Source organism: Scyliorhinus torazame, chromosome 16 (assembly GCF_047496885.1).
Source record: "Scyliorhinus torazame isolate Kashiwa2021f chromosome 16, sScyTor2.1, whole genome shotgun sequence".
Classification (NCBI taxonomy): domain Eukaryota; kingdom Metazoa; phylum Chordata; class Chondrichthyes; order Carcharhiniformes; family Scyliorhinidae; genus Scyliorhinus; species Scyliorhinus torazame.
The window spans coordinates 106,595,526-106,621,015 of record NC_092722.1 but is presented as its reverse complement, the minus strand read 5'-3'; the positions used below and the strand labels follow the sequence as shown (position 1 = coordinate 106,621,015).

At 61.6% G+C, this 25,490-nt stretch overlaps 1 protein-coding gene across 2 annotated transcripts in view; it reads left to right on the top strand.

The window, feature by feature from the left end:
- The window catches only part of slc22a15 (solute carrier family 22 member 15), an 81,794-nt gene that overhangs the window by 805 nt on the left and 55,499 nt on the right, over positions 1 to 25,490 (top strand). For both annotated transcript variants that reach the window (XM_072478808.1, XM_072478807.1), the window contains exon 2: positions 22,793 to 22,939. In XM_072478808.1, coding sequence (XP_072334909.1) covers positions 22,793 to 22,939 — 147 coding nt within the window. The remainder of the gene's footprint in view (positions 1 to 22,792; positions 22,940 to 25,490) is intronic.

Here is a 25,490-nt window from a genome sequence, read left to right as displayed (position 1 = left end):
CCTCTCCCCCCACCCCCTCTCCCCCCACCCCCCCCCCCCCCTCCCCCCCTCTCCCCCCACCCCCATTCCCCCCCCACCCCCATTCCCCCCCCACCCCCCATTCCCCCCCCACCCCCATTCCCCCCCCACCCCCATTCCCCCCCCACCCCCATTCCCCCCATCCCCACCCCCATCCCCACCCCCATTCCCACCCCCACCCCCACCCCCACCCCATCCCCACCCCCATCCCACCCCCCCCCACCCCATCCCCCCCATCCCCCATCCCCCCCCACCCCCACCCCCCCCCCCACCCCCACCCCCCACACCCCCCCCCCATCCCCCCCCACCCCCATCCCCCCCCACCCCCACCCCCCCCCACCCCCCATCCCCCCCCCCCACCCCCCCCCCACCCCTCCCCCCCCACCCCCACCCTCCCCCCACCCCCATCCCCCCCCACCCCTCCCCCCCACCCCATCCCCCCACCCCTCCCCCCCACCCCCATCCCCCCCCACCCCATCCCCCCCACCCCCATCCCCCCCCACCCCCATCCCCCCCACCCCGATCCCCCCCACCCCCATCCCCCCCCACCTGCCCCACCCCCATCCCCCCACCCCCATCCCCCCCACCCCCCATCCCCCCCCACCCCCCCCATCCCCCACCCCCCCCACCCCCACCCCCCCCCACCCCCACCCCCACCCCCCCCACCCCCACCCCCACCCCCCCCACCCCCACCCCCATCCCCCCCCACCCCCATCCCCCCATCCCCATCCCCCCCCATCCCCCCCACCCCCACCCCCACCCCCATCCCCCCACCCCCATCCCCCCCCACCCCCATCCCCCCCCACCCCCATCCCCCCCACACCCATCCCCCCCAGCCCCATCCCCCCCCACCCCCCCCACCCCCATCCCCCCCACCCCCATCCCCCCCACCCCTATCCCCCCCCACCCCCATCCCCCCCAACCCCCCACCCACCCCACCCCCCCCTCCACCCCTCCCCCTCTCCCCCTCCACCCCTCCCCCTCCACCCCTCCCCCTCCACCCCTCCCCCTCTCCCCCTCCACCCTCCCCCTCCACCCCTCCCCCTCCACCCCTCCCCCTCCACCCCTCCCCCTCCACCCCTCCCCCTCCCCCTCCCCCCTCCCCTCCTCCCCCCTCCCCTCCCCCCTCCTCCCCCCTCCCCTCCCCCCTCCTCCCCCCCTCCCCTCCCCCTCCTCCCCCCCTCCCCTCCCCCCTCCTCCCCCCTCCCCTCCCCCCTCCCCTCCCCCCTCCTCCCCCCCTCCCCCCTCCTCTCCTCCCCCCGTCCCCCCTCCCCCCTCCCCCCTCCTCCCCCCTCCCCCTCCTCCCCCTCCCCCTCCCCCTCCTTCCCCCCCTCCCCCTCCCCCCTCCCCCCCCCACCCCTCCCCCCTCCCCCCCCACCCCTCCCCCCTCCTCCTTCCCCCCTCCCCCCCTCCCCCCTCCCCCCTCCCCCTCCTCCTTCCCCCCTCCCCCCTCCTCCCCCCTCCCCCTCCCCCTCCTCCCCCCTCCCCCTCCTCCCCCCTCCCCCTCCCCCTCCTCCCCCCTCCCCCTCCTCCCCCTCCCCCCCTCCCCCTCCCCCCTCCTCGCCCCCTCCTCCCCCCTCCCCCCTCCCCCCTCCCCCCTCCCCCCCCCTCCCCCCTCCCCCCTCGCCCCCCCCTCCCCCCCTCCCCCCTCGCCCACCCTCCCCCCCTCCCCCCTCGCCCCCCCTCCTCCCTCGCCCCCCATCCCCCCCACCCCCATCCCCCCCCATCCCCATCCCCCCCCACCCCCACCCCCCCCATCCCCCCTCCCCCCTCCCCCCTCCCCACTCCCCCCTCCCCCTCCCCCTCCCCCTCCCCCCTCCCCCTCCCCCCTCCCCTCCCCCCTCCCCCTCCCCCCTCCCCCCTCCCCCCCCCTCCCCCCTCCCCCTCCCCCCTCCCCCTCCCCCTCTCTCCCCCTCCCCCTCCCCACTCCCCCCCCCACCCCCCACCCCCCCCACCCCCCCCATCCACCCCCCCACCCACCCATCCCCCCACCCCCCCATCCCCCCACCCCCCCCACCCCCCCCACCCCCATTCCCCCTCACCCCCCCCACCCCCATTCCCCCCACCCCCACCCCCATCCCCACCCCACCCCCACCCCCACCCCCCCCCACCCCCCCCCCCCCCCCACCCCCATCCCCCCCCCACCCCCATCCCCCCCACCCCCATCCCCCCCCACCCCCCATCCCCCCCACCCCCATCCCCCCCACCCCCATCCCCCCCACCCCCATCCCCCCCACCCCCATCCCCCCCCACCCCCATCCCCCCCCACCCCCCCCACCCCCCCCCAACCCTCATCCCCCCCCACCCCCATCCCCCCCCATCCCCCCCACCCCCCCCATCCCCCCCACCCCATCCCCCCCACCCCCATCTCCCCCCCATCCCCCCCACCCCCATCCCCCCCACCCCCATCCCCCCACCCCCCATCCCCCCCCACCCCCATCCCCCCCCACCCCCATCCCCCCCCACCCCCATCCCCCCCCCCCACCCCCATCCCCCCCCACCCCCATCCCCACCCACCCCCCTCCACCCCACCCCCACCCCCAACCCCACCCCCCTCCACCCCCACCCCCACCCCCCCACCCCATCCCCCCCCACCCCCCCACCCATCCCCCCCCCACCCCCCCCACCCATCCCCCCCCACCCATCCCCCCCCCACCCCCCCACCCATCACCCCCACCCATCCCCCCCCACCCCCCCACCCCATCCCCCCCACCCCCCCACCCATCCCCCCCCACCCCCCCACCCATCCCCCCCACCCCCCTCCACCCCCTCCCACCCCCCCGCCCACCCCCCCCATCCCCCCCACCCCCATCCCCCCCACCCCCATCCCCTCCCCACCGCCATCCCCCCCCACCCCCATCCCCACCCCCATCCCCACCCCCACCCATCCCCCCCACCCCCCCACCCATCCCACCCCACCCCCCCCACCCATCCCCACCCATCCCACCCCACCCCCCCACCCATCCCCCCCACCCCCCCCCCCACCCATCCCCCCACCCCCCCACCCCCCCACCCCCCACCACCCCCCCACCACCCCCCCACCCCCACCCCACCCACCCCCACCCCACCCCCCCAACCCCACCCCCCCCACCCCCCCCTCCCCCCATCCCTCCCCCTCCCTCCCCCTCCCCCCTATCCCCCTCCCTCCCCCCCTACCCCCCTCCCCTCCCCCCTCCCTCCCCCCTCCCTCCCCCCTCCCTCCCACCCCCCCACCCCCCCTCACCCCCCTCCCCCACCCCCCACCCCCCCACCCCCATCCCCCCCACCCCCCCCATCCCCCCCCACCCCTCCCATCCCCCCCCACCCCTCCCATCCCCCCCCCACCCCTCCCATCCCCCCCCACCCCCATCCCCCCCCCCACCCCCATCCCCCCCCCCATCCCCCCACCCCCATCCCCCCCACCCCCCATCCCCCCCCACCTCCATCCCCCCCCACCTCCATCCCCCCAACCCCCCACCCACCCCCCAACCCCCCACCCACCCCCACCCCCCCTCCACCCCTCCCCCTCCACCCCTCCACCCCTCCCCCTCCACCCCTCCACCCCTCCCCCTCCACCCCTCCCCCTCCACCCCTCCCCCTCCACCCCTCCCCCTCCACCCCTCCCCCCTCCCCCTCCACCCCCTCCCCCTCCCCCCCTCCCCCCACCCCCCCCCCTCCTCCCCCCCTCCTCCCCCCGTCCCCCCTCCTCCCCCCTCCCCCCTCCCCCCTCCTCCCCCCTCCCCCCTCCTCCCCCTCCCCCCTCCTCCCCCCTCCCCCCTCCTTCCCCCCCTCCCCCCTCCCCCCCTCCCCCTCCCCCTCCTCCTTCCCCCCTCCCCCCCTCCCCCCTCCTCCTTCCCCCCTCCCCCCTCCTCCTTCCCCCCTCCCCCCTCCCCCCTCCTCCTTCCCCCCTCCCCCCTCCCCCTCCTCCCCCCTCCCCCTCCCCCTCCTCCCCCCTCCCCCTCCCCCCTCCTCCCCCCTCCCCCTCCTCCCCCTCCCCCCTTCCTCCCCCCTCCCCCTCCCCCCTCCTCCCCCTCCCCCTCCTCCCCCTCCCCCCTCCTCCCCCCTCCTCCCCCCTCCCCCTCCTCCCCCTCCCCCCTCCTCCCCCCTCCCCCTCCTCCCCCCTCCCCCTCCCCCCTCCTCCCCCCTCCCCCTCCTCCCCCCTCCCCCCCCCTCCTCCCCCTCCCCCTCCCCTCCCCCCTCCTCCCCCCTCCTCCCCCCTCCCCCCTCCCCCCTCCTCCCCCCGCTCCCCCCTCCCCCCCCGCTCCCCCCCCGCTCTCCCCCCCTCCCCCCCCTCCCCCCCTCCCCCCCTCCCCCCCTCCCCCCACCCCCCCCCCCCCTCCCCCCCCCCTCCCCCCCTCCCCCCCTCCCCCTCCCCCCCCTCCCCCCCTCCCCCCCCTCCCCCCCTCCCCCCTCCCCCCTCCTCCCCCCCCGCTCCCCCCTCCCCCCCCGCTCCCCCCCCGCTCCCCCCCCGCTCTCCCCCCCTCCCCCCCGCTCTCCCCCCCTCCCCCCCTCCCCCCCCTCCCCCCTCTCCCCCCTCCCCCCTCCCCCCCTCCCCCCCTCCCCCCTCCCCCCCCTCCCCCCTCCCCCCCCACCCCCCCTCCCCCCCCTCCCCCCTCCCCCCTCCCCCCCCCTCCCCCCCTCCCCACTCCCCCCCCCACCCCCCCACCCCCCCCATCCACCCCCCCACCCACCCATCCCCCCCCACCCCCCCACCCATCCCCCCCCACCCACCCCCATCCCCCCCCCCACCCCCCCCACCCCCATCCCCCTCACCCCCCCCACCCCCATTCCCCCCCACCCCCACCCCCATCCCCCACCCCACCCCCATCCCCCCCCCCCATCCCCCCCCACCCCCCCCCCCCCCACCCCCCATCCCCCCCCCACCCCATCCCCCCCACCCCCATCCCCCCCACCCCATCCCCCCCACCCCCCCCCCCCACCCCCACCCCCCCCCACCCCCATCCCCCCCACCCCCATCCCCCCCCACCCCCATCCCCCCCCCACCCCCATCCCCCCCACCCACCCCACCCCCCCCAACCCTCATCCCCCCCCACCCCCATCCCCCCCCATCCCCCCCCACCCCCATCCCCCCCCACCCCCATCTCCCCCCCCATCCCCCCCACCCCCATCCCCCCCCCACCCCATCCCCCCCCCACCCCCACCCCCCCCACCCCCATCCCCCCCCCCCACCCCCATCCCCCCCACCCCCATCCCCCCCACCCCCATCCCCACCCCACCCCCCTCCACCCCCCCCCACCCCCCTCCACCCCCACCCCCACCCCCCCACCCATCCCCCCCCACCCCCCCACCCATCCCCCCCCCACCCCCCCACCCATCCCCCCCACCCATCCCCCCCACCCCCCCACCCATCACCCCCCTCCCACCCCCCCGCCCACCCCCCCATCCCCCCCACCCCCATCCCCCCACCCCCATCCCCTCCCCACCGCCATCCCCCCCCACCCCATCCCCACCCCCACCCATCCCACCCATCCCCCCCACCCCCCCACCCATCCCACCCCACCCCCCCCACCCCCCCACCCATCCCACCCCACCCCCCCACCCATCCCACCCCACCCCCCCACCCCACCCCACCCCCCCACCCCCCCCCCCATCCCCCCCCACCCCACCCATCTCCCCCCACCCATCCCCCCACCCCCCCCACCCATCCCCCCACCCCCCCACCCCCCACCACCCCCACCACCCCCCCACCACCCCCCCACCCCCACCCCACCCACCCCCACCCCACCCCCCCAACCCCACCCCCCCCTCCCCCCATCCCTCCCCCTCCCTCCCCCTCCCCCCTATCCCCCTCCCTCCCCCCCTACCCCCCACCCACCCCCCTCCCTCCCCCTCCCTCCCACCCCCCCACCCCCCCTCACCCCCCTCCCCCACCCCCCACCCCCATCCCCCCCACCCCCCCCATCCCCCCCCACCCCTCCCATCCCCCCCCACCCCTCCCATCCCCCCCCACCCCCATCCCCCCCCCCCATCCCCCCACCCCCATCCCCCCCACCCCCATCCCCCCCCACCTCCATCCCCCCCCACCTCCATCCCCCAACCCCCCACCCACCCCCACCCCCCCTCCACCCCTCCCCCTCCACCCCTCCACCCCTCCCCCTCCACCCCTCCACCCCTCCCCCTCCACCCCTCCCCCTCCACCCCTCCCCCTCCACCCCTCCCCCCTCCCCCTCCACCCCTCCCCCTCCCCCCTCCCCCCTCCCCCCCCCTCCTCCCCCCCTCCTCCCCCCGTCCCCCCTCCTCCCCCCTCCCCCCTCCTCCCCCCTCCCCCCCCCCTCCCCCCTCCTCCCCCCTCCCCCCTCCTCCCCCCTCCCCCCTCCTTCCCCCCCTCCCCCCTCCCCCCCTCCCCCCTCCCCCTCCCCCCTCCTCCTTCCCCCCTCCCCCCCTCCCCCCTCCTCCCTCCCCCCCTCCCCCCTCCTCCTTCCCCCCTCCCCCCTCCTCCTTCCCCCCTCCCCCCTCCTCCTTCCCCCCTCCCCCCTCCTCCTTCCCCCCTCCCCCCTCCTCCTTCCCCCCTCCCCCCTCCTCCTTCCCCCCTCCCCCCTCCCCCCTCCTCCTTCCCCCCTCCCCCCTCCTCCCCCCTCCCCCTCCCCCTCCTCCCCCCTCCCCCTCCCCCCCTCCCCCTCCTCCCCCTCCCCCTCCTCCCCCTCCCCCCTCCTCCCCCCTCCTCCCCCTCCCCCTCCTCCCCCTCCCCCCTCCTCCCCCCCTCCCCCTCCTCCCCCTCCCCCTCCCCCCTCCTCCCCCCTCCCCCCCCCCTCCTCCCCCCTCCCCCTCCCCCTCCCCCCTCCTCCCCCCTCCTCCCCCCTCCCCCCCTCCCCCCTCCTCCCCCCGCTCCCCCCTCCTCCCCCCGCTCCCCCCGCTCTCCCCCCCTCCCCGCTCCCCCCGCTCTCCCCCCTCCCCCCTCCCCCCCTCCCCCCTCCCCCCCTCCCCCCCTCCCCCCTCCCCCCTCCCCCCCTCCCCCCCTCCCCCTCCCCCCCCTCCCCCCTCCCCCCCCCCTCCCCCCCCCTCCCCCCCTCACCCCTCTCCCCCCCACCCCCCCCACCCCATTCCCCCCACCCACCCCATCCCCCCCCACCCCCATCCCCCCCCACCCCCATCCCCCCCATCCCCACCCATCCCCCCCCATCCCCCCCACCCCCACCCCCACCCCCTCCCCTCCCCCCTCCACCCTCCCCTCCCCCCCTCCCCCCTCCCCCCTCCCCCTCCCCCTCTCTCCCCCTCCCCCCTCCCCCTCCCCCTCTCTCCCCCTCCCCCCTCCCCCTCCCCACTCCCCCCCCCACCCACCCATCCCCCCACCCTTCCACCCCCCCCCATCCACCCCCCTACCCACCCATCCCCCCACCCCCCCATCCCCCACCCCCCCATCCCCCCACCCCCCATCCCCCCACCCCCCCACCCATCCCCCCCCCCCACCCCCATCCCCCACCCCCATCCCCCCCACCCCCACCCCCCCCACCCCCATTCCCCCCCACCCCCACCCCCATCCCCACCCCACCCCCACCCCCATCCCCACCCCACCCCCACCCCCATCCCCCCCACCCCCCCCCACCCCCATCCCCCCCACCCCCCATCCCCCCCACCCCCATCCCCCCCACCCCCATCCCCCCCCACCCCCATCCCCCCCACCCCCATCCCCCCCCATCCCCCCCCCACCCCCCACCCATCCCCCCCCACCCCCCTCCCATCCCCCCCCACCCCCCTCCCACCCCCCCGCCCACCCCCCCCATCCCCCCCACCCCCATCCCCCCCCCATCCCCCCCACCCCCATCCCCCCCACCCCCATCCCCCCCACCCCCATCCCCCCCCACCCCCCATCCCCTCCCCACCGCCATCCCCCCCACCCCCATCCCCTCCCCACCGCCATCCCCCCCCACCCCCATCCCCCCCTACCCCCATCCCCCCCTACCCCCATCCCCCCCCACCCCATCCCCCCCTACCCCCATCCCCCCCCACCCCATCCCCCCCAACCCCCACCCCCACCCATCCCCCCCCACCCCCACCCATCCCCCCCACCCCCCCCACCCATCCCACCCCACCCCCCACACCCCCCCACCCATCCCCCCCCACCCCACCCATCTCCCCCACCCATCCCCCCCACCCCCCCCCACCCCCACCCCCCCACCCCCCCACCACCCCCCCACCCCCCCACCACCCCCCCACCCCCACCCCACCCCCCCAACCCCCACCCCACCCCCCCAACCCCACCCCCCCACCCCCCCCCTCCCCCCATCCCTCCCCCTCCCCCTATCCCCCTCCCTCCCCCCCTACCCCCCTCCCTCCCCCCTCCCTCCCACCCCCCCACCCCCCCTCACCCCCCTCCCCCACCCCCCCACCCCCCCCCCACCCCCCCACCCCCATCCCCCCACCCCCATCCCCCCCACCCCCATCCCCCCCACCCCATCCCCCCACCCCCATTCCCCCTCCCCCACCCCCATCCCCCCACCCCCATCCCCCCACCCCCTCTCCCCCCTCCCCCTCCCCCTCCCCGCCCTCCCCTCCCCCCCTCCCTCCCTATGACACTGACTGAGGGGAGTATTCCCTGTCCAGTTTCCTGCATTATACTGACTGAAGGGATTGTTCCCTGTCCAGTTTACTCAATTATACTGACTGAGGGGAGTGTTCCCAGTCCAGTTTACTCTATTGCACTGACTGAGGGAAGTGTTTCCTGTCCAGTTTACTCCATTAGACTGACTGAGGGGAGTGTTCGCTGATCAACTATTCCTGGGCTGCTAACATAGCCATGATGAGGAAATGGATGGTGGGTACGGGGTCTATTTGGGAGCGAGTGGAGGCAGCTTCGTGCAGGGTCACCAGCTTGGCAGCCCTCGTCATGGCTCCCCTACCGCTTTCGCTTGCCAGATACTCCACCAGCCCGGTAGTGGGGGCGGCCCTGCGGATATGGGGCCAGTAGAGGAAAAATGTAGGCGAGATGGGTGCGTCGGTCTGCGCTCCAATATGTGATAACCATCGATTCGCCCCCAGGAACATCGATGGTGGGTTCGAACATGGCGGCGGGCGGGGGTGAGGAGAGTGGGCGATATGTTCCTGGAGGGGAGCTTTGCGAGCTTGAGGGCTTTAGAGGAGAAATGTGGGCCGGTAAGGGGAAATGACTTTAGGTACTTACAGGTGCGGGACTTTATACGCAGACAGGTCCCATCCTTCCCACGCCTCCCACCAATAGGGATCTAGGACAGAATAGTCTCTAGAGGAGAAGGAGGAGAGAATAGAGTCTTGGATATTTACAAGGTGCTCATGAATGGGGAAGTTTCCCAGACGGAGGAACTGAAACTCAAATGGGAGGAGGAACTCGGCGTGGAGATGGAGGACGGGGTATGGGCGGAAGCCCTGAGTAGGGTAAACGTAACCACAACATGTGCCAGGCTCAGCCTGATTCAGTTTAAGGTCGTTCACCGGAACCACATGACGGTGGCTCGGATCAGCAAATTCTTTGGGGTAGAGGACAAGTGTGCTAGATGCGCGGGAGGACCAGCGAACCACGTTCACATGTTTTGGGCATGCCCTATGCTTAGGGGGTACTGGGAGGGATTTGCGGGGTTCATTTCCTGGGTACTGAAAACAAGGGTGGTGATGAGTCCAGAAGTGGCAATTTTCGGGGTTTCGGAAGACCCGGGAGTCCAGGGGGAGAAAGAGGCAGATGTCCTGGCCTTTGCTTCCCTAATAGCCCGGCGGCGGATACTGCTGGCATGGAGGGACTCAAAACCCCCGAAGACCGAACTATGGCTTCCGGACATGCTGGGTTTTCTGGGTATGGAAAAAATCAAGTTCGCCTTGAGGGGATCTGCATTGGGGTTTGCCCAAAGGTGGCAACCATTCATCGACTTCTTCGTGGGAGATTGAACGTCAGCAGGGGCGGGGGGAGGGGGGAGGTTAGAGTAGAGTAGGAGGGATAAATACGCGGGTAGTGTTTATGGGAGAGGAGCGGTTATGTGCACTATGGTTTGGTTGAAGCGTTGGTTTTCCGTTGATGTTTGCATATTTCTGTAATCTGTAACTGTTTACAATGCCAAAAAATACCTCAATAGAATTGTTTGTTAAAAAAAAAAGAGAGCGACAGTGCCAAGCTGTGGGTAGCCGGCGTGGTCGGTGGTAGCGGGGTGGTCCCAAGATGGTGGCCCCCATCGGTCGTACGTGTCGGGCGGCGTTGAAGATGGCGGCCAAAATGATGGCCCCCGTCGGTCGCACATGTCGGGTGGCATTGAAGATGGCGGCCAAGATGGCAGCCCCCATGAGTCGCACGTGTCGGGTAGGGTTAAAGATGGCGGCCCCCACAGATAGCACGAGGCGGATGACGCGTCAGAAGGGGGTGTTACCGGCAGGCACGCAGCCATCTGCAGGCCTGTGAGTCTGTGAGTCGGGCCTGCGATTTCGGAACTTTGGGTCGGGCCAAGCAGACTTTGGCAAAATGTCCTTTCTTGCCGCAGCCGCTGCAGGTCGCGGTCCGAGCTGGGCAATGCTGCCTGGGGTGCTGGTTCTGACCGCAGAAATAGCAAGGCGGCCCCCCAGGTTGGGCCGGCAGCCGCGTGGCACAGGCCTGGGGCACCCTCAGGTCGGGTGATGGTCGCGCCTCCGGCGCCCACGAGGAAGTCGCGTGGTCGGAGGGGAAAGCATTTAGACTCTGGAAGGCTACCTCTAATGAGGTGGATAGTTTTACGTATCCAGCTCGAAGGCGCCCTTTCCGAGCAGGCGCTGTCTCACATAGTTGGACCGGACTCCAGCCACATAGGTGTCCCGGATGGCGAGTTCCATGTGCTGCGAGGCCGTGACGTCCTTGTAGTTGCAGTTTCGAGCGAGTACCCTCAGGTCACGTAGATATTCCTCCAGCGATTCCCCGGGGCGTTGACGACGCGTGGTGAGGAGATGCCGCGCGAACACTTTGTTCACCGGCCTCACGTAATGTCTTTTCAGGATCGCGACCACGTATGCAGACGCGGTCGCGTCTTTGATTAGTACAGAGATTCTGTGGCTCACCTGGGCGTGGAGGAGACTCAGCTTCTGTGCCTCGGTGACAGCGGGCAAGGAGGAGGCGGCGAGGTAGGCCTCAAAGCAGCGGAGCCAGTGTGAAAAGATTCCTTTGGCTTCAGCTGTCAGCTGTGGGTCGAGTTCCAGTCGATCAGGATTGAGGGCGGCTTCCATTGCGCTATCTTAGCTTATTAAATTGATGAGACCATCAATTCACACGAGACGATTAGTAGAAGTGAACAGTGGTTTTAATAAGCTAGATCTGTGCCTGCCTGCGACTGCACTGTACTGAGTGCTGCCTACAGGCTGCAGATCTATATACCACCCCGAGGGGGCAGAGCCACAGGCAGAGCCCACAAGGGTATCAACATAATGCAACACAAGACAGTGGTGAATTGTAGCAGCAATATGTTCACCTTACCCACCCAAACAAAGACGTCTCCTGAACTCCAGGCAGCGCCTCCAAAAGAAAACAAACAAATGTTAAAAACAAACAGTCCCTTAAAACAGGAGGGGGGATGGGAACATCCATACCCACATAAACCTTTCACCTCTACAATCCCAACAGTGAACAGCAAACCCCTCCCTCCAAAAAAGACAAAAGCCCCCCAATCCCTACCCCCACTTCAAACATGCTCCCAACTATTACAAAGTGCCAGCACCCTTGTTCCCAAGCATTGTCCGCTCAGTTCTCCCCAGTTTATGCTCCTTAATGAAGACTTCAGTCGCTTCTGGGGTCTCGGAATAGTACTCCTGGCCTACGAACGTCACCCGTAATTTCGCCGGGTAGAGCATGCCAAACCTGATCTGCCGCTGGTACAGTACCGCCTTGGCCTTGTTGAAGCCTGCCTGCCGCTTTGCCAACTCGGCTCCCATGTCCTGTTAAATTTGTACCTTATTCCCCTCCCAGTCGCAGGTACGCTTCTCCCTGGCCCATCGCAAAATCTTCTCTTTCTCCACAGATTTCTCCACACGACCATTGCGGCTCCCCAGCTGTCGGCTTCTGCCTCAGGAACCTATGCGATTGGTTCACTTCAGGCACCTCATCCATCACCCCTTCTGCCACCAGCCCCGCCAGCATCTTCGAGACGTACCTCATGGCACTGACAGCTTCCACTCCTTCATGCAGGCCCACTACTCGCAGGTTCTGCCTTCTTGAGGCATTCTCCTGCTCCTCCACCTTTGCCCTCAACATTTTACAGAGATCCCCTAGGAGCCTACTTCCGCCTCCAGAGCCACTACACGATCGCTGTGGTCCGAGATCACTCCTTCGATCTCCCGAATCTGCGACCCCTGCATCTCCAAACATTTAGCCCACTGAGCTATACCAGTCCTAATAAAAGCCATCAACTGCTCCAGCTGAGGCCTTCCACCTTGAAGCAGCCCTTCCCCCGCCTCCATGCTTACACTACCAGCTACAGTACAGGATTCTTTCAATTCTTTAGCCAGGTCTCTCACTGTTTTCTGCCGGGTCTGATAGCCAGCAGACATACCACTCCCGGGGGAAACTACTCCTCCAGCCTTCACCTAAGCCTTTTCATCAAATTTTCACCCAGTATCCGGTGAAAAGACTTCCTTTCTGGGCCTTCAAGAAGGAGCTGCCCTCTGTGAGACCACTCACACCATGGCCACCATGGGAAGTCTTGTCTTCCAACTCTTAACGAGGCAGTACAGTCCCGCACAAACACAAAGTCCACACACTCCTCTCTGGTCTCTGCTCTTCTTTCCTGCTACGGTCCTTTTTCGTCGCGTCCTCACCGATGCCGAGTTTGGTCCGTCTCCAGGTCATTCACTCTCACAAATTCATTGGCCTTCGCCGGGGTGCCAGAGTAATGTTCTTTCCCCTGGTATGTGACCCAGAGTCTGGCCGGGAACAGCATGCCGAACCTCACCCCATTTTTATAGAGCGCCGATTTTGCTTTATTAAATCTGGCCCTTTTTATTTTGCAAGGTCTGCCCCAGTGTCTTGGTAGACCCGGATTCTGTGCCCTTCCGATGAGCACGGCTTTGTCTGCCGGGCCCACCTCAGGATATTTTCCCGGTCCTGATTCCTGTGCAATTTTGCAATTATCGCTCTTGGCTGCTCCCTTGCATTGTGTTTCGGCCTGAGCGACCTGTGTGCCCTGCCGAGTTCTGAGGGCTGGGGAAGCTGTCCCTCCTGACTAGGTTGCCCAGCATTTGGGCGATATAGTCCGTTGGTTCCCTGGCCACGGCGCCCTCCGGCAAATCCACAAACTGGACATTTTGTCATTGACACCTGTTCTCTTGGTCCTCGACTTTCCCCTTCAAGTTCCCCGTTGCCGCCACCAACCTCTTAACCTCTGCAATCCTGTTGCTCTGATCTAACAACGCCTTTCAGGATCGTTCTTTCTTTAAAAAAAAAAAAAAAAATTTTTATTAAAGGTTTTCATAAAATATCAATAACAAAATGAGAAAGAAAAAAAGAACCCAACAGGGTTAAGTACAAAACACAATGTAAAAAAGCAACCCCCCAAACCCCCCCCCCCCCCCCCCCCCCGTACCTAAATAATAAATTAACATTAACACCCCGACTTAAGACAACAGGTGTATACACCCCCTCAGACCCTTCCAGTGTAAATGACATAAACAAAAATAAAGTACCCCCCCCGCCCCCCGAGCTGCTGCTGCCATTGACCAATGTCTAGCGTTCTGCCAGAAAGTCTAAGAACGGTTGCCACCGCCTAAAGAACCCTTGTACCGACCCTCTCAAGGCGAATTTCACCCTCTCCAATTTAATGAACCCTGCCATATCGCTGATCCAGGATTCCACACTTGGGGGCCTCGTATCTTTCCACTGAAGGAGAATCCTCCGCCGTGCTGCCAGGGACGCAAAGGCCAGAATTCCAGCCTCTTTTGCCTCCTGCACTCCCGGCTCCTCTGCCACCCCAAATATTGCGAGCCCCCAGCCCGGTTTGACCCTGAATCCTACCACCCTCGACACCGTCCTTGCTACGCCCTTCCAAAATTCCTCCAGCGCTGGGCATGCCCAGAACATATGGGTGTGATTTGCTGGGCTCCCTGAGCACCTAACACACCTGTCCTCACCCCCAAAGAACCTGCTCATCCTTGTCCCGGTCATGTGTGCCCTGTGCAGCACCTTAAACTGTATGAGGCTGAGCCTCGCGCATGAAGAGGAAGAGTTCACCCTCCCTAGGGCATCTGCCCACGTCCCCTCTTCGATCTCCTCTCCCAACTCCTCCTCCCACTTACCTTTCAACTCCACCACCGAGGCCTCCTCCTCCTCCTCCTACATCACCTGGTAAGTTTCCGAGATCTTCCCCAATCCCACCCACCCCCCCCGAGAGCATCCTGTCCTGTGCTGTGTGTGGCGGTAGCCGTGGGAATTCCACCACCTGCCGTCTGGCAAACGCCCTTACCTGTAAGTACCTGAAGGTGTTCCCCGGGGGGAGCCCATACTTCTCCTCCAGCTCACCGAAGCTCGCGAACTTCCCGTCCACAAACAGGTCCTCTAACTTTCGTATGCCTGCCCTGTGCCCCCCCCGAAAACCCTCCACCTGTTCTTCCTGGGGCGAACCGGTGGTTCCCCCGTGATGGGGTCCACGCCGAGGCCCTAACTTTCCCCCCCTATGGCGCCTCCACTGCCCCCAAATTTTGAGGGCCGCCACCACCACCGGGCTCGTGGTATACCTCCTTGGAGGAAGCAGCAGCGGCGCCGTTGCCAGCGCCCCCAGACTCGTACCCACACAGGACGCCGTCTCCAGCCTCTTCCATGCAGCCCCCTCCCCCTCCATCACCCACTTGCGCACCATTGTCGCATTGGCGGCCCAGTAGTACCCACAGAGGTTGGGCAGCGCCAGCCCCCCCTATCTCTACTCCGCTCCAGGAACACCCTTCTCACCCTCGGAGTCCCTCGCGCCCACACAAACCCCATTATACTCCTGTTAACCCGCCTGAAAAAAGCCTTCGGGATAAACACGGGGAGGCACTGGAACAGGAACAAAAACCTTGGGAGCACCGTCATTTTGATTGACTGCACCCTACCCGCCAGGGACAGCGGCAACGCGTCCCACCTCTTGAACTCCTCCTCCATTTGCTCCACCAGCCTTGTAAAGTTAAGCCTATGCAGGGCCCCCCAGCTCCTGGCCACCTGGACCCCCAAATATCTGAAACTCCTCTCCGCCCTTTTTAGTGGGAGCTCGCCAATCCCCCTCTCCTGGTCCCCTAGCTGAACTACGAACAGCTTGCTCTTCCCCATATTGAGCTTGTACCCCGAAAAGCCCCCGAATTCCCTAAGCATCCTCATTACCTCTGGCATTCCTCCCACCGGGTCCGCCACATACAGCAGCAGGTCATCTGCATAAAGCGACACCCTGTGCTCCTCCCCACCCCGCACCAACCCCCTCCAGTTCCTCGACTCTCTCAGTGCCATAGCCAGGGGTTCAATCGCCAGTGCGAAGAGCAGGGGGGACAGGGGACACCCCTGTCTCGTCCCTCGGTGCAACCGAAAGTACTCGGCCCTCCTCCTATTTGTGGCCACACTTGCCATCGGGACCTCGTACAACAGCCTAACCCACCTGACAAACCCCGGATCGTTCTTTCTTGCGCCTCCACCTTCTTCCCCAGGTCGTCTATTGTATGCTGGAGGGAGGCCATCGCCTCTGTCACCACCTCCTTTACCACCACCTGGAATTTTGTTTTAACCGCTTCCCTCATGGCGACCAGTGCTTTTTTAAAAAGCTTTTCCAACCGTCCCTGGGTCTTCCCCGCTCTTGGGTAGTCGGGGCTTCCACCTCGTCGGTCCGCCGGCCCGTCCGCCCGTTGCTCGTGCCCCTCTCGGCCACTCCTGCCTTCTTGTCAGCTCTTCAAGCCTCTGTTTACCGGCATCCTCTTCACCACTGTTGGTCTTTATTCCGGCTAAGTTTGGGAAGGTTTTGGGTGTCTTTTTGAGCCAGAAATCTCAGAGAATTCACTATTTTGGTTCTAGTTGAGAGGAGAGCCACCTGATGTGCATCCGCTCAGCACATCACCGTCACCGGAAGTCATATGACAGAATTCTTCATCAAGATAGAGAGACATAGATCAGTGTTTTTCAGACTTTTATCCCGGGGACCCATTTTTACCAACTGTCCAACCTTCGCAACCCACGTCAGCTGACCTTCGCGACCCACACCGGCCGACCTTCGCGACTCACGCGGGCCGACCTTCGCGACCCACCATTAATCCCCAACCAACATGACTGAAAGAGATGATTTGGCCATTGTTTGTTGGAGCCTATATGCACATATTGACTGCTGCGTTTCCTATCTTACAGCAGGGAATACACTTCAAAAGTACTTACTCAGTTGTAAAGCACTTTGGGAACAACCTGAGGTCATGAAAGGTGCTACATAAATGCAAGGTGCTACATAATGCGAATTGAAACAGTCCCAGGATGAGCTCACAGTGCCGGGAGAGACCACTCTATCTATTAGGACTTTGTTGAAACTCGGGGCCTCAGTGGGGGACGCCCTGCCGAGGGTGCACTTAATCCCGTTTGCGGCACTGAGGAGCTCCACTCACCGGAACTCCTCAGTGCAGGAAGACATCGGGGGGGTGGGGGGGTGTGAGGGGAGGTGTGGGGTGGGGAGTTGGCATATGCATACCAAAGTGTTTTGTTATTAGAATACATGTTAGGAACGTGGTTCTCCACATGCGCACCTATGTGCACCTATGCAGGCATGTGCAGTGCGCATACATTTTTAAAAATAAATATTTTATTGAAAATTTTTGGTCAACCAACACAGTACATTGTGCATCCTTTACACAATATTATAACAACACAAATAACAATGACCTATTTTATAAACAAAAAATGAATAAATAATAAATAACAAAAATGAAAACTAACCCTAATTGGCAACTGTCTTATCACAAGTAACACTCTCCAAAAATATAATTTAACAGTCCAATATATAATTATCTGTCGCAACGACCTATACATATTATACAGTATATATTAACAACCCTGAGAGTCCTTCTGGTTCCTCCTCCACCCCCCCCCCCCCCCCCCCCCCCCCCCCGATCCTGGGCTGCTGCTGCTGCCTTCTTTTTTCCATTCCATCTATCTTTCTGCGAGGTATTCGACGAACGGTTGCCACCGCCTGGTGAACCCTTGAGCCGACCCCCTTAGAACGAACTTAATCCGTTCTAGCTTTATAAACCCTGCCATGTCATTTATCCAGGTCTCCACCCCCGGGGGCTTGGCTTCTTTCCACATTAACAATATCCTGCGCCGGGCTACTAGGGACGCAAAGGCCAAAACATCGGCCTCTCTCGCCTCCTGCACTCCCGGCTCTTGTGCAACCCCAAATATAGCCAACCCCCAGCTTGGTTCGACCCGGACCCCCACTACTTTTGAAAGCACCTTTGTCACCCCCATCCAAAACCCCTGTAGTGCCGGGCATGACCAAAACATATGGGTATGATTCGCTGGGCTTCTCGAGCACCTCGCACACCTATCCTCCACCCGAAAAAATTTACTGAGCCGTGCTCCAGTCATATGCGCCCTGTGTAATACCTTAAACTGAATCAGGCTTAGCCTGGCACACGAGGACGACGAGTTTACCCTGCTTAGGGCATCTGCCCACAGCCCCTCCTCGATCTCCTCCCCCAGCTCTTCTTCCCATTTCCCTTTTAGTTCATCTACCATAGTCTCCCCTTCGTCCCTCATTTCCCTATATATATCTGACACCTTACCATCCCCCACCCATGTCTTTGAGATCACTCTGTCCTGCACCTCTTGTGTCGGGAGCTGCGGGAATTCCCTCACCTGTTGCCTCGCAAAAGCCCTCAGTTGCATATACCTGAATGCATTCCCTTGGGGCAACCCATATTTCTCGGTCAGCGCTCCCAGACTCGCGAACTTCCCATCCACAAACAGATCTTTCAGTTGCATTATTCCTGCTCTTTACCACATTCCATATCCCCCAGCCATTCCCCCCGGGGCAAACCTATGGTTGTTTCTTATCGGGGACCCCCCCCCAAGGCTCCAGTCTTTCCCCTATGCCGTCTCCACTGTTCCCAAATCTTCAGTGTAGCCACCACCACCGGGCTTGTGGTGTAGTTCCTCGGTGAGAACGGAAATGGGGCTGTCACCATAGCCTGTAGGCTAGTCCCCCTACAGGACGCCCTCTCTAATCTCTTCCACGCCGCTCCCTCCTCCTCTCCCATCCACTTACTCACCATTGAAATATTAGCGGCCCAATAATACTCACTTAGGCTCGGTAGTGCCAGCCCCCCCCTATCCCTGCTACGCTGTAAGAATCCCTTCCTCACTCTCGGGGTCTTCCCGGCCCACACAAAACCCATGATGCTCTTTTCAATCCTTTTAAAAAAAGCCTTCGTGATCACCACCGGGAGGCACTGAAACACAAAGAGGAATTTCGGGAGGACCACCATCTTAACCGCCTGCACCCTCCCTGCCAGTGACAGGGATACCATATCCCATCTCTTGAAATCCTCCTCCATTTGTTCCACCAACCGCGTTAAATTTAACCTATGCAATGTGCCCCAATTCTTGGCTATCTGGATCCCCAGGTAACGAAAGTCTCTTGTTACCTTCCTCAACGGTAGGTCCTCTATTTCTCTACTCTGCTCCCCTGGATGCACCACAAACAACTCACTTTTCCCCATGTTCAATTTATACCCTGAAAAATCCCCAAGTATCCGCATTATTTCTGGCATCCCCTCCGCCGGGTCTGCCACGTATAGTAGCAAATCGTCCGCATACAAAGATACCCGGTGCTCTTCTCCTCCTCTAAGTACTCCCCTCCACTTCTTGGAACCCCTCAACGCTATCGCCAGGGGCTCAATCGCCAGTGCAAACAATAATGCGGACAGAGGGCATCCCTGCCTTGTCCCTCTATGGAGCCGAAAATATGCAGATCCCCGTCCATTCGTGACCACGCTCGCCATCGGGGCCCTATACAACAGCTGCACCCATCTAACATACCCCTCTCCAAAACCAAATCTCCTCAACACCTCCCACAAATAATCCCACTCCACTCTATCAAATGCTTTCTCGGCATCCATCACCACTACTATCTCCGTTTCCCCCTCTGGTGGGGCCATCATCATTACCCCTAACAGCCTCCGTATATTCGTGTTCAACTGTCTCCCCTTCACAAACCCAGTTTGGTCCTCGTGGACCACCCCCGGGACACATTCCTCTATTCTCATTGCCATTACCTTGGCCAGGATCTTGGCATCTACATTTAGGAGGGAAATAGGTCTATAGGACCCGCATTGTAGCGGGTCCTTTTCCTTATTTAAGAGAAGCGATATCGTTGCTTCAGACATATCGGGGGCAGTTGTCCCCTTTCCTTTGCCTCATTAAAGGTCCTCGTCAATACCGGGGCGAGCAAGTCCACATATTTTCTATAGAATTCGACTGGGAATCCATCCGGTCCTGGGGCCTTTCCCGCCTGCATGCTCCTAATTCCTTTCACCACTTCTTCTACCTCGATCTGTGCTCCCAGTCCCACCCTTTCCTGCTCTTCCACCTTGGGAAATTCCAGCCGATCCAAGAAGCCCATCATTCTCTCCCTCCCATCCGGGGGTTGAGCTTCATATAATTTTTTATAAAATGTCTTGAACACTCCATTCACTCTCTCCGCTCCCCGCTCCATCTCTCCTTCCTCATCCCTCACTCCCCCTATTTCCCTCGCTGCTCCCCTTTTCCTCAATTGGTGTGCCAGCAACCTGCTCGCCTTCTCCCCATATTCGTACTGTATACCCTGTGCCTTCCTCCATTGTGCCTCTGCAGTGCCCGTAGTCAGCAAGTCAAATTCTACATGTAGCCTTTGCCTTTCCCTGTACAGTCCCTCCTCCGGTGCTTCCGCATATTGTCTGTCCACCCTCAAAAGTTCTTGCAGCAACCGCTCCCGTTCCTTACTCTCCTGCTTCCCTTTATGTGCCCTTATTGATATCAGCTCCCCTCTAACCACCGCCTTCAACGCCTCCCAGACCACTCCCACCTGGACCTCCCCATTATCATTGAGTTCCAAGTACTTTTCAATGCACCCCCTCACCCTTAGACACACCCCCTCATCTGCCATTAGTCCCATGTCCATTCTCCAGGGTGGGCGCCCTCCTGTTTCCTCCCCTATCTCCAAGTCTACCCAGTGTGGAGCGTGATCCGAAATGGCTATAGCCGTATACTCCGTTCCCCTCACCTTCGGGATCAACGCCCTTCCCAGCACAAAAAAGTCTATTCGCGAGTAGACTTTATGGACATAGGAGAAAAACGAGAACTCCTTACTCCTAGGTCTGCTAAATCTCCACGGGTCTACACCTCCCATCTGCTCCATAAAATCTTTAAGTACCTTGGCTGCTGCCGGCCTCCTTCCAGTCCTGGACTTCGACTTATCCAGCCCTGGTTCCAACACCGTATTAAAATCTCCGCCCATTATCAGCTTTCCCATCTCTAGGTCCGGAATGCGTCCTAGCATCTGCCTCATAAAATTGGCATCATCCCAGTTCGGGGCATATACGTTTACCAAAACCACCGTCTCCCCCTATAGTTTGCCACTCACCATCACGTATCTGCCCCCGTTATCCGCCACTATAGTCTTTGCCTCGAACATTACCCGCTTCCCCACTAATATAGCCACCCCCCTGTTTTTCGCATCTAGCCCCGAATGGAACACCTGCCCCACCCATCCTTTGCGTAGCCTAACCTGGTCTATCAGTTTCAGATGCGTTTCCTGTAACATAACCACATCTGCCTTAAGTTTCTTAAGGTGTGCGAGTACCCGTGCCCTCTTTATCGGCCCGTTCAGCCCTCTCACGTTCCATGTGATCAGCCGGGTTGGGGGGCTTCCTACCCCCACCCCCCCCCCCCCCCCCCCCCCCCCCTTGTCGATTAGCCATCCCCTTTTTCCAGCTCCTCACCCGGTTCCCACGCAGCTGTATCTCCCCCAGGCGGTGCCCCCCCGCCCATCCCCTCCCATACCAGCTCCCCCCTCTCCCCAGCAGCAGCAACCCAGTAATTCCCCCCTCCCACCCCCCCCGCTAGATCCCCCGCTAGCGTAATTACTCCCCCCATGTTGCTCCCAGAAGTCAGCAAACTCTGGCCGACCTCGGCTTCCCCCCGTGACCTCGGCTCGCACCGTGCGACGCCCCCTCCTTCCTGCTTCTCTATTCCCGCCATGATTATCATAGCGCGGGAACCAAGCCCGCGCTTCTCCCTTGGCCCCGCCCCCGATGGCCAACGCCCCATCTCCTCCACCTCCCCTCCTCCCCCCATCACCACCTGTGGAAGAGAGAAAAGTTACCACATCGCAGGATTAGTACATAAAACTCCTCTTTCCCCCCTTTTTAACCCCCCTCTTCGCCCCCCACATTCGCCCCACCACTTTGTTCAAACGTTCTTTTTAATAACCCGCTCATTCCAGTTTTTCTTCCACAATAAAAGTCCACGCTTCATCCGCTGTCTCAAAGTAGTGGTGCCTCCCTCGATATGTGACCCACAGTCTTGCCGGTTGCAGCATTCCAAATTTTATCTTCTTTTTATGAAGCACCGCCTTGGCCCGATTAAAGCTCGCCCTCCTCGCCACCTCCGCACTCCAGTCTTGATAAACGTGGATCACCGCGTTCTCCCATTTACTGCTCCGAGTTTTCTTTGCCCATCTAAGGACCATTTCTCTATCCTTAAAACGGAGGAATCTCACCACTATGGCTCTGGGAATTTCTCCTGCTCTCGGTCCTCGCGCCATCACTCGGTATGCTCCCTCCACCTCCAACGGACCCGCCGGGGCCTCCGCTCCCATTAACGAGTGCAGCATCGTGCTCACATATGCCCCGACGTCCGCTCCCTCCGCACCTTCAGGAAGACCAAGAATCCTCAGGTTGTTCCTCCTTGCGTTGTTCTCCAGTGCCTCCAACCTTTCCACACATCGTTTCTGATGTGCCTCATGCGTCTCCGTCTTCACCACCAGGCCCTGTATGTCGTCCTCATTCTCGGCTGCCTTTGCCTTCACGACCCGAAGCTCCCGCTCCTGGGTCTTTTGTTCCTCCTTTTGCCCTTCGATCGCCTGTAGTATCGGGGCCAACAGCTCTTTCTTCATTTCCTTTTTGAGCTCTTCCACACAGCATTTCAAGAACTCTTGTTGTTCAGGGCCCCATGTTAAACTGCCACCTTCCGACGCCATCTTGGTTTTTGCTTGCCTTCCTTGCCGCTGTTCTAAAGGATCCACTGCAATCCGGCCACTTTCTCCTCCTTTTTTCATCCGTATCCAGGGGGGATTCCCTTCTGGTTTACCGCACAGTGTTTTTAGCCGTCAAAATTGCCGTTGGGGCTCCTATCAAGAGCCCAAAAGTCCGTTTCACCGGGAGCTGCCGAAACGTGCGACTCAGCTGGTCATCGCCGCACCCGGAAGTCCGCGTACATTTTTTTAATGGTCGCAGCCGTCATTTTCAAATCTGCTCGCAGCCGGCATTGTTAAAAGCTGTTGCGCGAGAATTTGTGCGATTGGGTGCGCCGTGACAGATGGCTCCGCGATCCTGCCGACACCCGCCCACGCATCATTCCCCCCACTTTGAAAATGCCTGACATAGTTGATTCTGAGACTAGGGTCCTCAATCTAAACAAAGGAAGCTACAATGATATGAGGCACGAGTTAGCTATGATGGATTTGGGAATGTTACTTAAAGGGATGACAGTGGTTTGGCAAGGGTAAATATTCAGAGAGCGTGTGGGTGAACTGCAACAATTGGTTTGTGGATGGTAATTTTCATTCTGCTCGATATAATGAGTTAATGTAAAGTGTTTACTTTCCAGATTTATGTGGCCTGTCAGTCAGTGCTGATTGTATTAGTGGGAGCACAGCCTGAGTACAGGATAAACACACTGGAAGTGCCCAGCACACACGAGGAGCTTGTAAAACACGTTGTATTTGAGGAAGATATCACCTCCATTGCAACCGAGGTAAGTGAAGAGTGTGACTCAGGTGCTGTAAAGTTGAACCCCGGTTGAGTGTTTATCAGGAATATTAATATCTTGCCATTTCTCTCCTCTCTACTCCTTCTTTGCTGTGGGTGCAGTTCACTTCTGTTGATCATGCTCTGTTATGTCTCGCATTCATCCATTGTCCCTTTCCATTGAGTACCAGCTAGTTGACTGCAGCGGCATCATAGCAGAACGGAAGCTCACCCTCGTGATATCCATATGTCTATTTAAGGGGAAACTGGATAAGTAAATGAGGGATAAAGGAATGAAAGGATATGCTGATAGAGTAAGATAAAGAGGCTTGTATGGGTCATCTCAGTTACAGGACACTACTGCAAGTGCTCCTTAGAACAGTGTCCTAGGCCCAACCATCTTCAGCTGCTTCATCAATGACCTTCTTTCCGTCATAAGGTCAGAAATTGTGATATTCGCTGATGATTGCAGAAGGTTCAGCACCACTTGCCACTCCTCAGATACTGAAGCAGTCTATGCTCAAATGTAGCCAAACCTGGACAATATCCAGGCTTGGGCTGACAAGTGGCAAGCAACATTTGTGCCACACAAGTGCTAGGAAATGACCATCTCCAACAGGAGAGAATCTAACCATCACCCTTGACCATAATGGCATTACCATTACTGAATGCCCCACTGTCGAACATCCTGAGAGTTGCCAGTGACCAGAAACTGGACAGGACTGGCCAAATAAATACTGTAGTTACAAGAGCAGATCAGAAGCTGGGAATTCTGCGGCGAGTAACTCCCCTTTCGACTCACCAAAGCCTGTCCACCATCTGCAAACCATTAGTCAGGAGTGTGATGGCATACTGCAGCTCAAATAATACTCAATAAACTTGACACCATTCAGGACAACAAAGTCCACTTGATTGGTACCCCATCCACAAATATTTACTCCCTCCATCACTGACACTAGCCGTAGTGTGTACCATCTACAAGGTGCATTGCATGCACTCACCAAGGCTCCATCCAGAGCATCTCCCAAACCCACAACTTGCACCATTCCTGGAACTTCCTTTCTAAATGCCACTGTGGGTATATCTACACCTCAGAGACTGCAGCAGTTCAAGAAGGCAGCTCACCACCACCTCAAGGGCATTTGTCAATGAGCAGTAAATGCTTGCCTCGCCTGCGATGCTCACACCTCGTAAAAAAAGTCTGCTCCATGGCAACTGAGGACATTACGAATGGTATCAAATTGAACAAAATGGAGTGCTGTGTAGATTCATGGTAGGACAGACATCGGGAAAATTTTATAAACCGGCAAAGGATCAATTGGGGAAAAAGGTAGGCAAAAATAAGATTCTGAAAGTAAAGTAGCAAAAAGTATAAAAACTGACAACTCTACAAGTATATAAAAAGGAAGGGAGTAGCTAAAGTAAATTTGGGGGCTTTAAGGGATGAGACTGGGGAATTGATGATGGGAAACAAGAAAATGGCATGGATTTTGAATAAATATTTTGTATCTGTCCTCACCGAAGAAATAAAAAGCATCACAATACTAGTATCAAATCAAAGGCTGATTAGTTCCCTGGATCTGATGGCCAATTATATCCTAAGGTCTTGAAAGAAATAGCTGCTGTGAAAGTGGCTGCATTGGTTGTGAACTTCCAGAATTCCCAGCAGATTGGAAGACCATAAATGTAACACCTCTATTCAGGAAAGAAGAAAGACAGAAAGCTTGGTGTATTTGGATTTCTAACAGGCATTTGATAAGGTGGCACTTGAAAGGTTACTGCATAAGATAAGAGCTCATGATGTTGAGGATGATGTAGCAGTGATAGAGGATTGGCTTACAAACAAGAAACAGAGTCATGATCAGTGGGTCATTTTCAAGTTGACAAACTGTGACTCGAGGAGTGCCACAGGGACCAGTGCTGACAGTTCTGTTAAAGATTAGTAGAGTAAGGAGAAATAGTCATAGCTCAGAAAATCAAAGTGTAGAATCAATTTGGGTAAAGATAAGAAATAGGAGGAGGAAAAATATCACTGGTGGGAGCAGTTAATTAGACCTCTAATGGTGGCTACACTTAAATCAAGGAATAATGGGGGATTGTAAAAAAGGAGCTGCAATAATTTTGGGTAATTTTAATCTTACAGATTAGACAAATCAAATTGGCAAAGGTAGTCTGGAGGATAGGTTCAGAGATTGTATTCGGGACAGTTTCTGAGAACAATATGTTCTGTAATCAACCAGGGAACAGACTGTTTTATATCTGGTAATGTATAATGATTAATTAATGATCTTGTCATAAAGAATCCGTGCTGACGATACAAAGATAGGGAGTAAAGCAAGTTGTGAGGAGGATACAATGACACTGAAAAGGAATATTGGATATATGGGTTCTGCCAGGGCCACTTAGCTCCTGACCCCATTGCAGCCTTTGTCCAAACATGGAGGAAAGAACTGAAGTCAAGAGGTGGGAGTGACTGCCCTTGACATCAAGTCAACTTTTGACCCAGTGTGGCATTAAGGAGCCAGAGCAAAACTGGAGTCATTGGGAATCGGGGAAAA